Source organism: Homarus americanus, unplaced genomic scaffold (assembly GCF_018991925.1).
Source record: "Homarus americanus isolate GMGI-L3 unplaced genomic scaffold, GMGI_Hamer_2.0 scaffold56476, whole genome shotgun sequence".
NCBI lineage: Eukaryota > Metazoa > Arthropoda > Malacostraca > Decapoda > Nephropidae > Homarus > Homarus americanus.
In genome coordinates, this window is record NW_024725135.1 from 1 (window position 1) to 13,895 (window position 13,895).

General features: G+C 41.0%; 1 protein-coding gene across 1 annotated transcript; it reads left to right on the forward strand.

Moving 5' to 3' along the window:
- Positions 1–3,628: 3,628 nt before the first annotated feature.
- On the forward strand, positions 3,629–11,989 carry LOC121864743. Its single transcript, XM_042363899.1, has 4 exons — positions 3,629–4,308; positions 4,425–5,041; positions 8,828–8,834; positions 11,830–11,989. The coding sequence occupies exons 1-4, from the start codon at positions 3,629–3,631 to the stop codon at positions 11,987–11,989; spliced, it is 1,464 nt and encodes a 487-aa protein (XP_042219833.1).
- Positions 11,990–13,895: the final 1,906 nt, after the last annotated feature.

The following is a 13,895-nucleotide window of genomic DNA, read 5'->3' on the forward strand; positions in this document are numbered from 1 at the left end:
ATATATATATATATATATATATATATATATACACACACACACACTAGCGGAATCGTTGCCCTCCGGGCGGCTCTTTCGCTAGGCCACGGTAGGACGCCACCTTCCGGGGGGCTTCACATTGTCTCACTGTAGTGCATTAATGTAGATCACATTTTTGGTTTTGCCATTAGCAGCAAGTACGTACAGATTTTTGCCAGTTACCACTCTGGAGCATCCTACATAGAACTGTCCATGAGAGAAGCAAGGAAACACCAGGTTTAGGCCAACCATCTTTAGGGACTGTCCCTGGTTTTTGTTGACGGTCATGTCAAAGCTCACTTTAACCGGGAACTGAAGTCGCTTGGTGAGAGGTATCCTTGGCATAAAAACGACCTCTCCTTTAGCTTTTCCTGTCAGTATTGTAGCTTCTAGTACATGTGTCATCATGTTCTTCTTGTGAGCGACTCGTCTTTCATTTTGAGTATGATGTCTCATTTCTCAAACTCTTGACCGACAATCAGGATGGCTACTTCATCAACTACAGGAGCAGTGAATCTTCTTTCATGTTCTCCATTAGGGGTCGTGTCTGCTTTGATTCTGACTTTGTACTCGTCAGAAGGCATGTTTTCCAGGGCATTTTTAAATGACTGTACATACGTGTTGCGCTCATGCAGCATTTCTTGGATAGATAGGACAATGTCATCAGACCTTGAATATTGCCACACCTGATAGTAGTCTCCTTTTCATGATCTCCCATGAAGTGGATTTGGAGGAACTTTGCCTGTTCATCTTCCAGTGGTAAGAGGGATCCTGCTTTGTAATAGACTTGACCCTGGACTTTGAATGTTGGTATGTATCCGTGCTCATGAACTACTCTGGTAGCTCCAAAGGATGTCATATGGAAGCATGAATTGTACTTCAGTATATTTTCCAAGAAGTGTTTTGACTCTGGTGTTGTTCCCAGCATGAGAGTCTTCAATGGTTGTGGTGGTTTTTCCAAATTTGGCAGTCGTACTTTCCCATGAGAGCAGGACAGTCCAGCAGATTCTCCTTTATACTTCTTTGCACCGCAGTGTTCACATTTCTTATCCATGTTGCCAATGACAACAGAGGGATACTTTTCATATTCTATCTCATTGTTATAGTTAAATGCTGCTCTTGCAAGTGGATGCCACTGTGTATTCTTTCTTAGAATTCTGGATCCCGCAGCTCTCTGTCTATTAGCATTCAAACGAATTTCATGAGCTTGATCATTTTCTAGAGAAGGCCTTTCTGCTGTTTGCTATCTGTCAGCATTAAGACGGGATTCCCTTTCCTGATCTGTTTCCTGTGACCGACTGTCCGCTGTTCGCTTTCTGTTCCCATTAAGACGGGATTCCCTTTCCTGACCTGTTTTCTGTGACCTACTGTCCGCTGTTCGCTCCGGACGGCTCATCCGCTAGGCCACGGTAGGACACCACCCTCCGGGAGGCTCCACATTGTCTCACTGTTCAGTTCCTTAAACGTTTTCTTCCATCAATAGTTCATTAACGATGTATGTAAGTTCCACCATGTTTTTCACTACAACGGTACAGCAAAGTATATTTTTTTAGCATTAAACTGTTAATATTTTATTGTCTAATCATCACTACATATAACATCATCCATCATTACTACATATAACACCACCCATCGTCACTACATATAACAACATCCATTATCACTACATATAACATCATCCATCATCACTACATATAACACCATCCATCATCACTACATATAACAACATCCATTATCACTACATATAACACCACCCATCGTCACTACATATAACAACACCCATTATCACTACATATAACACCACCCATCGTCACTACATATAACAACATCCATCATCACTACATATAACACCATCCATCATCACTACATATAACAACATCCATTATCACTACATATAACACCATCCATCATCACTACATATAACAACATCCATTATCACTACATATAACACCACCCATCGTCACTACATATAACAACATCCATTATCACTACATATAACATCATCCATCATTACTACATATAACACCATCCATCATCACTACATATAACAACATCCATTATCACTACATATAACATCATCCATCATCACTACATATAACACCATCCATCATCATCACTACATATAACAACATCCATTATCACTACATATAACACCATCCATCATCATCACTACATATAACACCATCCATTATCACTACAGAACGGTAAAGTAGTTTCCGAGATTCTCGTGCGGACACACATACACACAAACACACAAACAAACACACACATTTATTTATTTATTTATTTATTTATTTTTATATTTATTTATGTGTATATCTATTATTTTTTTTACAGGGAATATCCCACCCGGGCACAGGTCACTGACCCAAATCGGGGGCCTGGGGGGCGAAAATGTAATAATACTACTACTACTACTACTAATAATAATAATCTATATATATAAAGTTGTAGCCTCTGTCTGTCTGTCTGTTTGTTCACGAACTCCTCCTAGGGTTTTGGAGATAGACCCCCATAACCATATATATTCTGAAACTACATTACACAGGGTACTTGTATAAGTATATTTCATTTTGATCAAAGGGGGTCCCCGGGGGCACAAACCCCCCACTGAAAAAATTTTTCCCTTCGATTTAAATGAAATTTAAACCATAGGTAAATGATCAGAAATGATGCCTATTCACAAAATGTCAGCAAATTTCAATAAGATTAAGACACCCTAATGGGGGCTAAACCCCCCTATATTGAAAAATTTGGAAGCCCATAACTTGAGTATTGGAACCTCTATTATCACGGGCTTTTTCTATTAATTAAACGTAAAACAACAACAAAAATTACCTCTCTTTTATAGAAAAATTTGGCAAATTTAGACATTTTATCTATGACAAAACATCACTAGAATTATGGCAAGAAAAATTATTAGTTAATGCCTCTACTTTTTTAACATTTTCATTTATTTATTTTTTTTCAGACATCCATTATGCCACGGAAAAGAAAGTCCAGTTATGCAAATACTCCACATGCACAAAGGATGAGGCTTCGTCGTCAATCTGAAAGCTGTGATGCAAGGGAAGAACGACTTTCTAGGCAAAGACAGAGGCAAACAGAGTCTCGGCAAAATGAAACCTTGGGTGAGCATCAAGAAAGACAGGAGCAAGATAGATTTCGCCATATAGTTGCAAGAAGAAATGAGTCTGAAGAAGAGAGACAACAGCGTTTGATTGCTGAAACATTTCGCCATATGGTTGCAAGAAGAAATGAGTCTGAAGAAGAGAGACAACAGCGTTTGATTGCTGATACATTTCGCCATATGGTTGCAAGAAGAAATGAGTCTGAAGAAGAGAGACAACAGCGTTTGATTGCTGATACATTTCGCCATATGGTTGCAAGAAGAAATGAGTCTGAAGAAGAGAGACAACAGCGTTTGATTGCTGATACATTTCGCCATATGGTTGCAAGAAGAAATGAGTCTGAAGAAGAGAGACAACAGCGTTTGATTGCTGATAGAAACAGGTATCAAAATTTAAGACAACGTGAGATTCAAAATGCTAAACGTTCTGCATTACTGTATGACAAAAATGACCCATGTAACAAGGCTGCAATTGGAGAAATGACCAAACTTTGTCAGTGTGGCGCTAAGAAATTTACTGGAGAATCACTAGGAATGTGCTGTGGAAATGGAAAGGTTACACTGGATCAATTTCCACCTCTGCCTCAGTTATTTGAAGAACTGTTCACTGGGGAAAGTCAATTCAGCAAACACTTTTTGTCAAGACTCAGGGAGTACAACTCTCTGTTTGCCATGACCAGCTTTGGTCACAAAGATGCATCTGTCCAAGGTTGGAATCCATCTGTAAGAATCCAAGGTCAAATTTACCATCAACTTGGGTCACTGATGCCTCCTGAAGATAGAAGAGCAAGATACATTCAAGTTTACTTTTTGGACACTTTGGAAGATCAACTGAGAGCAAGAGGAGAGCATCAAAACTTAAATGCTGATATATTGGAGAGAATTACAGCCTGGTTAAATGAAAATAATCATTATGTGAGGGAGCTAAAGACTGGGCTAGAGCAAGTACGGCAAGGAAACATAAATGACAAGAAAATTGTAATTTGGGAAAATAAGCGTGCCCAGGGAGAACATGCTCGGCGTTTTAATGCACCAACAGGGGCTGAAGTTGCAATTTTAATGTCAAATGAGCCTACAGAAAATAGAGATATTGTTCTTCAGTTGAAACAAGGTGGATTGAGGAGAATTTCAGAGCTACATCGATCCTATGATCCTTTGATGTATCCATTGTTTTTTCCATATGGAACAGACGGCTACCACATACATTTTCAAGGGAGAAATGGTCGGAAAGTCACACAGTTGCAATTTTGCTCTTTCCATATTATGTGCTTGGAAGGCAACTCTTCCAGCAATTCTTGGTGGATGCATACTGCAAAATAGAAACTGAAAGATTCAAGTTTTTGAGAAGAGAACAGCAAAGTATCCGTGCTGAAAATTATTCAGATTTACGTGATAGTCTGCTTGCTGCTGGTCGTCGCATTGTGCTTCCAGCGACCTATACTAGTGGTCCTCGATACCTTCATGAAAAAAGGTCAGATGCGATGGCCTTTGTGAGACACTACGGAAGAGCAGATTACTTTATCACTATGACATGTAATCCACGTTGGCCCGAAATTGTTGACAATTTGGCTCCCGGACAAGAGAGTCATGATCGACCAGATATTGTTGCGAGAGTCTTCAGATTAAAAGTGAAAAAGTTTATGGAACATATGAAGAAGGGAATATTTGGTACTTTGCAAGCATGGCTGTACACCATTGAGTACCAGAAGAGAGGTTTACCCCATGCACACTTTCTTTTCTGGATAGCTCCAGAGCACAAAATCAAAGCCGACGAATATGATTTGGCAATTTCTGCAGAAATCCCTAAAAAAGAGCAAGATAAAGAACTCCATGATCTGGTCATGAAACACATGATCCGTGGCCCACGTGGTCCCCGAAATGAAGGATCCCCATGTATGGTCGACAGAAAATGTTTCGCGCAAGGCGCGAGTAATTCGGCTAGTAATAATAATAATAATAATAATAATAATAGTTGATAGTAAATAAATTTTTTAATAAAAAATAATAAAAATAAAAATAATAATAATAATAACACTGATAACAATAATGATAATAATAATAATAATAATAATAATAATAATAATAATAATAATAATAATAATAATGATAATAATAATAATAATAATAATAATAATAATAATAATAATAATAATAATAATAATAATAATAATAATAATAATAATAATAATAATAATAATAATAATAATAATAATAATAATAATAATAATAATAATAATAATAATAATAATAATAATAATAATAATAATAATAAAAATAATATTAAAGAAATAAATAAATGAATAACATCAATAGTGACAAACAATATACATTATGTATGTTGTGTTGTCAAAGTAAGAGAAACAATTGTGACCCTGAAATTGTGTGTAAAAATGGCAGAAAGTCAGATCGGCAACCTGGGACTTGGTCACAATTTTCGTGATGCCATATGGCAGCAGGGTCTACTATTAGACAATACAGTATGCTTCCAATATCTTCCCAACCGATGGTACCTCCCTGTTTGACAGCTGCCTACTTCTTACTATATATATGCTGATAACCACAAGGAAACACGAAAACACGAAGTTCCCAAGCGCTTTCGTGTAATTCACATCTTCAGGGATGAGTACAGACTAAGGAGTCGGTCGGTCGGTGATACGAAGAGAAGAGAGCATAAGCTCTGAGGGTGCAAGAAGGGTACAGTACAAGATAAGGTCAGAAGTGGGAAATATAGGAGGAGGTTAAGAGCAGGTGGGCTATCCACCTTGCGGAGACGAGGTTTTTGTCTTCCGTCAACAGTGCTGCATTAGAGGACTCTTGCGGTTAGGGGAGGCCGGTCTCAGCCAAGCTAAACTTAGTTGTTCTATTTGATGTTTCCTCGGGGCATATTATGTTGGGGGGGGTGCCTCCAGGTCCTTGTGACACTGGAGGGATGATCCCCATCTTTTTCGTTTTTATTATTTTTTTTTTTTTGGGTGTTTGAGAACTTTTTAGGTCTTTGTTTGTTTGTGGGGTCCCTCCAGGTCCTCGTGTGACTGGCGAGTTGTTCCCATATTTTGGTTCTTTTTTTTATTGTGTTTATAGAGGCTCTGGCTCTTCGTTATCAGTTTTTATGCTTCTAGGCCACCATCTGTGCGATGTGTTGTTGTTTTCCTCATTTAGTTGGTTTAGTATGGGATCCTGTTCTTGTTGGATTTTTCCCATATTGAGTGGGTCTATACCGTGTTTTGTGTGTATGTCTTGTACTGTTTGTGTGTATGGTGCTTGGTGTTTTGCCGCTCTTCTGAGGGCTATATTTCGCACTGCTTGAAATTTAAGTTTGTTTGTTCTTGCGATTGTGTTCAGAGGTATCGGAAGGTATTCTAAGTGTGGTCTGATCAGTGCTTTGTATAGGTGCAATTGCGTGTTGGTGTTTAATTGGCGGAATCTCCTGAGCTTTGTAAGTTGTGATTTTGCAATTGCTATTCTTTCATTGATGTGGGGGATTATTCCGTTTCTGGTTTTCTTGAGTCCTAATATTTTTCCGTTGGCAGCATATGGTATTTGTTGGTTATTGACAAAAATGGGGTAGGGGTTTGTATTTGCGATGTGAATTATTTTGAGTTTTTGGACATTGGTTTTTATCTTCCATTTTCGTTCATAGTTGTTTATTATGTCTATTTTTCTTCTTGTTCTGATGGCCATCATTTGTTTGGATTTTCCTGGGTACCTGACTATCTGTGTGACATCATCTGCATATGCTATATATTCTGATTGCCGTGGTTGTGGCATGTCTGCTGTGTATACAGTGTATAATGTCGGCGATATATTACTGCCTTGGGGAACTCCACTATGAAGGTTGAAAGTTGTCCTAGATGGTTGTCGATGATTAATTTGGCCTTTCTCTTGTCTAAGAAATTGCATAGTAGTGTTGTGATATTGGAAGGCATGTCCAATTTGATTTTTTTCAACTTCAATCCTTCATGCCAGACTTTATCAAATGCTTTTGACACATCTCTTAGAATTATATTACATTGGTCTCTGTTGCTTGCAGCATTTGCAATTGATTCGTATATTAGTGCTATTGCTGTGTTTGGTCTAGAAAATTTCTGAGTCTGTGCTTAACTATTTTTTCCAATATTTTACCGGGTGTTTCCAGCAGTGAGATAAGTCTGTAGTTCTCTGCTTGGGTATGGTTCTTTCCTGCCTTTGGTATGAGTCTGATTTTGGCGATTTTAAATTTGGTAGGAAAGAAGCCAGTGCAAGTGAGACATTATATATATTCTTAAGCTGTTCGATCATAGACTCAGGAATGTTTTGTAGTACGATTTTATTAATTTGGCTTATGCCAGGTGCTTTGTTCTTAAAACTTGCTTTTGTTTTTTTCAATATCATTTTGGGTTAATGGAGCAATTATTGGGTTATTAATATTTAATGAATTGAGGTTGATTTTTCTAGTAGGTTTCCATTTCTCTGTGTTCTGGCTCAAATATGTTCTAGTTGCCTGTTCTGTTTCTTGGCAGAAGCTTCTATTGTCTTCGTCGTTGATTCTGATATGTCTTTCCAGTATTCTCTAAATATTGGTTCTTTATCGTGTGGTTCTGTTGCCTTTCTACCGTTTTTGTCCTTTATGTAGCTAGTTTCTTCTGAATTAATTCCCATTAGGATTTTTATTTTTTTCCAGAATGCTTTTGGATTTCTGTAGTCTGCTTGTGTATCATTGATCAGTTTGTTCCATTTTTCATTGTGTTTGTTCTTGCTTATGTCTTTCAGTTCTTCTTTTAGATTCCTGTATAATATCCTGTTGTCATTGCTCCACCCGTGTGTTTTTGTGTATTCATATAGATTGGTGAATCTGGTTTGAATCATTTTCTCTTCATATGTTAATTGTGCATGTGGTAATGTACGGTATGTTGTTTTTGGGATGTTGTTTTTCATTGCTGTTATTACTTCCTTGTACCATGTGTCCAGTGTTTTGTCAATCTCAGTTGTGTCTTTGTTGTGTAGTAGTGTTGGTTCGTTGTTGCTAAGATCCGATTTAAATTTTTCCCAATTTGCTCTACTGAGTGAAAATCTTGGGATTGATGGAATTTGTATCGGGGATGTGGATAGAGTTGCTATTATGGGTAGATGATCACTGGTTGTTGTGGGTCCAGCCTTTAGATGTACGTTTAGATGGTGATGCCTATTGGTTAAAACAATGTCTGGTTTTCCAGAGTTACCGGCTGATACGTAAGTTTCGAAGTCGGGCCCGAGGTGTGTTATTGTCCCGTGTTCGATTAGATCATGGAGGATTTTTCCTCCTGGGTTTCTGTTATTGTGTCCTAAGGTTGTGTGTTTAGCGTTGAGCTCTCCTATGAAGTATGCTGGATTGTTTTGCCTCATTAGTTTTAAGATGTCCCCTATAAGGAATATTGGCCTTCTGAATGTTAGATATGAAGTTCCAATAGTTATTGGGCCTCTTGTTGTATTTATTTCGGCTGCAAGAAAGTTTCTTTGAAAGTTGTCAATTATTTTGCATTGTATGTTGTGTCTTATAGCTATTGCTATTCCGTCATGTGGTTCGTCGTGTATGTTCATTTGATGTACATGGTAGTTAAAGATCTTGATTTTTTCGTTGTCTTTTCGCCCGTGTGCGTTGATGAGAATGATGTCTGGGTCTATTGTGCTGTATATGTTAATGAGTTCTGTTTTTCTCGCCAGGGTCCAGGCAAGAACGATGTGTTGGATTATCTTTAATAACTTGTTTTGTAAAGTCGAGGATACCGAGAACATGGTGCAGGGTGTTTGTTGGCTCATGTATCTCCTGGCGAGTGTCTATTTCTTTCTTCCTTAAGTCCCGTTCTGATTTTCTTGAACTTAGTTACGTCTACCCTTTCAATTTTGTTATATTTGGTGTTTATTAGTCCTGCATTTTTCAACGCTTCTATGTAGGATTCTTCTACCCTGACATCTTCGTAGGTGAATTTGACTGTGCCTGCCTTGATTTCCTGCAGAAGTCTATCACTTGATATTGTAAGTGGTGTGTTAACTGAGTAGAGACGGATACCGATCTCTTCTCCTAGGTCTGCTGCCTGTACTTTGGTTGGTGAAGATGGGGGGGCACGATGGCCAGTGTGGGATTCTTTTCTTGTTTTCACTTTGGTTGGGTCAGCTTTGGCAGTTTGTGGTTTCTCTGTCTGCTGAGTTGTGGAATCTGATGATTTGTGGTGTGGTGTGACTGGTTGGCTGATTGGGTCTATTTCCATCACGGTAATACTCTTAAATACTTCTGTTAAAAGGGGCGTCGTCTGGGAATTTCACCTCCGGCAGATTGGCATAAAAAATTTCCCTGGTCATTTTTCCAAAGGATCCTGGCTTTGCGATGTTGTTGATGTGTGCATGAATAATAGTGGTTAGTATTGTGAATGGTAGTCCTTCGCTCAAATTAAGGTATGTAGGTTGCATGAGGGGGTTTTCTTTGGTTTTCTTCAAGACTTTGGAGGTGGTGTCTTGCAGCTTTGCAATTGCTGCATATGTTTTATTAGGATCGGATTCTATCCTCTTGTTTGCCTTTTCCTTTTCTCTGTTTCCTAATTATTTCTTTCCTTGTGGAACAACGTGCTGCCAGTGTTCTGTGGTCCCCATTGCAGTTCAGGCATTTGGGGTTATCCCTGTTGCTACATTCTCTGAATGTGTGGCCCACTGCTGCGCATTCAGAGCAGAACATCTTATCTTTTTGGGGATAGTTTATTGCTAGATGATTGTATTTGTAGCAGTTCCAACACGGTGTTATTGAGTAGAATTCCTCCTGTTCAATTTGGTGTTTTGATTGGTGGTAGTGGGAGATGCAGAGGCCATTCTCTAGGGCTTTTTGAGCCATGGAGATCTCTCCAAACCTGACTTTCATCATGGTAAGAGCACCAGGCATTAGCACCACCTCCTCAACTCTAGCCCATGGGTTCCTCTCTTCTATATTGTTAGCAATGTAGCTTGGTGTTTCGTTCAGTATGTTCCTGTCTACCCTTTTAATTACTACAGATTTTTTTTGCAAGGATTTGTGGTGGTATTACTATTTCAAAATCCTGTTCTTTTAATTTCTTTGTTGAGTCGTCAGAGAGCATGTTGTCCACGTCCTTTTCTTCAAGGCAAAGGACTATGAATGAGTCCTTTGCTTCAATCAAGGCGGCGAATTTGATATTTAACTGGGCACATAATAGTATGCCCAGTTCCTCCTTGCGTTTTTCGGATACGCCCCCTGGAGGGAGCGTGCCCGTATCCTGTTTCCAGTTGTCCCAGTCATTTGCTTTGGTCGTTCTCCGTGGCATCAGTCTTGTTGCGACCTGAAGAAAGTTACAGGCACCCTACCTATTCCAGGCGAGCAACCTAACACAAGAATTACAGCACTCCCCACCGCCACTTGCTGGTCGAGTGGTCGTGGAGTGGTTCCTGTGTCACTCTCCCATAAGCCCCGTTAGGGGAACCTACTTCCCTATTGTTGATAAGTGGTCACTTATAGGCGTGAGCTTTATAGTGTACCTGTTCGGGGGGGGTGGGGGGATTAAGGAATGCGACCCCCTTCCTAGGTGGACCCGCACGATCACGGTTACCCAGGAGGGCTCGGTGGAGGGATGGGTTCTGCTCCTACCCCCTTTCGTGTTCACAAACTCCTGGGGCGGAGGTGAACAGTTACAGGGGGGACCTAAGCACGAATACACCTCTAGGGTGCAGGTCCCCAGGACAGAGCGAAAAAGAAGGAAGATTAAAGGGAAAGCAGCCACTGGTGCAAGTAACACCAGTGGGATCGCGGACCAAGTCCGCTGCAGGAAGCGGTTACAGAGCACCCAACCAGGGCCTCCTCTGATCAGGAGTCACCCCTGATGAGTAGGGAGGAACAGAAAGGTGCGTTGTCTGGAACGAGCTTCCCAAGTGTATAAGTGATGGTTAGTGAGGTGGTCGTTTGCATTCCAGTCGTCAACGGTTAGAGACAGGCTGGCTGGCTTTGGCAGTGAAGGGTCTGGAGAGAGGTCCGCTTTGCATGTTTCTTGAGGGCTGCCTGGGTTGGTGGAATGGAGTCATATGGTCTCTGCTTGAGGGAAAAGAGATTTAGTCTTGCCTCATCTACACCAGTGGCTGCACTAGATCTGTCGTACATGTGGACAACAATTCTTTCCAGCTTCTGCAGGTCAACATCAGCAACTGTTGTTGGACATTGGCTGAGGTTGGTGAATTTTTCTGAAACTTCATCACAGACATTCCATGTCTGCCATGCAGATTTCTTTCCTTTTCCACGGAAGCCAGACACATCGTCACAGCCAGTGAAAGCATGAAAGTATAGGATCCCAGGGCATACAGTGGCTCGTCAGCAGCTATGACTGGGATCTAACCTGGGTTCAGAAAAGCCACTGTATCACGAACCTTTTCCATGACATGCTTGATGATTGACACAGAGTGTGCCTGATTTCGAACCAGGGGAAGCAGAGACGTAATGCTCACTTCAAATGACTAACTCCTCTTCTGTGCTGCACGGTGAGCTGCTCACGTGATGCAGACTTCATCAGCCACATCCTAAGTGAGCAAGACCTCTTCCAGCCAAGCATGCTCTTCCTGCAGGTGTGACTGGATTGACTCAGGTGCTGGCAATGACTGAGGTGCTACCAAGGGAGGATTGGGATTCTTCATAATATAAGCTGATCGGACATTGGTGAATGCCTCTGAAACCTCAGGAACTTTCTTGACCATCGTATCTGCATTCCGTCGGAGTGGCTCACGCTCCTCACCAGCCTGCTCAGGGCTTGGATGTTGGAAGATGGACACACTGGTCCCATGGAAGGACGTTTTGGCCGTAGTCGCAGTGGGGTTGTGGTCAATGTTGTCCACTGCTGAAGTCGTGAACAACTGCTTCTTCAAGATTGGTGAACACACCACTCCATCTTCCACGTACTGGCATACAACTGCTGCTTCTCCTAGCTGGGCTGATAATTGTAGAACTCTGTCATATGAAATGCTGATCCCATTTTCATGCAGCATGGATGAGCTGCCTCTTTCTTGTCTTAGCAAACACAGACATGCCGACGAAAATAGCAAAAGGTTTCTCATGGTCCTTGGAGTGTCTGTGGATTTGTGATCCTACCTTGTAGTTGGCAAAGCAGTTGTACTGTAAGAGCTGTGACATTAGGGTGTGTCATAGGAGGGAAGATCAGCTAAAACTAATGGCCCATCACTTTTTTGGTAGATTTTAGTGTATATAAACAGAAAATAATTTCAGTTTCAATATTTTGCAACCTTTTGCTTGGTAAATTTTAGCGTGAAATTTATCGAAAATCTAACGTACAGCTGCATTAGTGCATTACAATTAAATAGTGAACATTGCTTTCTGACTTCATTCTTTGTAACCCAACTAACAATATTTTTTTTCTGTTTCGGAATTCGTACATTTATAAGTTGATAATATTTTGCGATGGCTGCTTGTGTGTCAGGACGAGGAACAAATCCAGCCATCTCTCGATCCTTATCTTGGGTCAGGGAAGAGCTCCTGAAGTCGGAGTTGCCTTACGATGAGATGCTGAGATACGGTGTTTTTAATCAGAGCCGTCAGTGAAAAGAGCAAAGAACTTACACAAACAAAGACATTGCCAGTGATATGACCAAAGCTGTCTTGGCACAGTACCTCTGGCTAACGCTCAGTTCAAGCCTCGGTACCAACAAGTCAGAAAGAAGATTAGTGAGAGACTGCCACAGAGGAAGACAGAAGAGGAGAAGAGTTGCCGAGGAAAAAGGGCTTGAGAAGGCCAGGGTGAGGTAAAAAAAGCCGATGATTGGAGTCAAGCTGATTCAGAGTTTAATGACTTCCCCATGGCTGATCCGAGTGCTGACCAGGAGAATGGTGACTTTGTCCCTAACCCAGAAAATAATGATCCCAAACCTTCCAGGCATAAGATTCGAAATAGGAAAGATATCCCGAGCATAGCTCTGGCCAGCATGCGACACCGCACTGGTCTCAGAGAAACTGCAGAGATAGCAACAGCTGCCTGGATTGACAGTGGTTTGATAACACCTGATGATGTTCACCTGGTGATGAATCCATAACAAAGTAAGAGAGAGCTCAGGAAACTTGTCGGTAACCTAGAAGAGGAGTTTGATAAGGGGATAAGAGAAAATGGAATCAATTGTTTGTTCTTTGATGGGAGTAGGGATGACACTAAAGTGTTCATGAAAGTTGGAGATTCTGACAAGTTGTTCCCTGCCATGGTGATGGAGGAACACTACTCCTGCTGCAGTGAACCAGGAGGGAAATATTTGTGGCATTTCACTCCAGAGAAAGATGACATCAGGAAACCAGCTGAGATAGTGGCAGATAACATTGTGAACTGGCTCAGAGAGAGGAACGTAGACCAGACCCTGCAGGCCATTGGAAGGGACAGCACCAACACGAACACAGGGTGGCAAGGGGGGGGGTCATACAGTGGATAGAGCGGAAGATTGGGAGGAAGCTGGTCTGGATTGTTTGTGACCTCCACACCAACGAGTTACCACTCAGACATCTGATCCAGGAGCTGGATGGCAAGACTCTTTCAAACAACAGATGGTCTGGTCCTCTTGGCAAGATGCTGGACTCTGCCACTGAGTTAAAAATAAATCCGAGCTTTGAAAAAATCACAGTTGGCCCTCCACTCGTTGAGCTTGCACATACTCTCATTGACGACCTGAGTACTGACCAGTACTATGGTTACATGATTTGCAGTGCCATCAAAACTGGGGTCATGCCTAATAGACTTGCTTACCTGCAGAT

What these genes read in the sequence shown, in the direction of transcription:
- LOC121864743 (XM_042363899.1), top strand. Translation starts at nt 3,629, where the DNA reads ATGACCAAACTTTGTCAGTGTGGCGCTAAGAAATTTACTGGAGAATCA. An exon ending in CGATCCTATGATCCTTTGAT is followed by an intron (nt 4,309 to 4,424) that starts GTATCCATTGTT and finishes TGTGCTTGGAAG; the next exon opens with GCAACTCTTCCAGCAATTCT.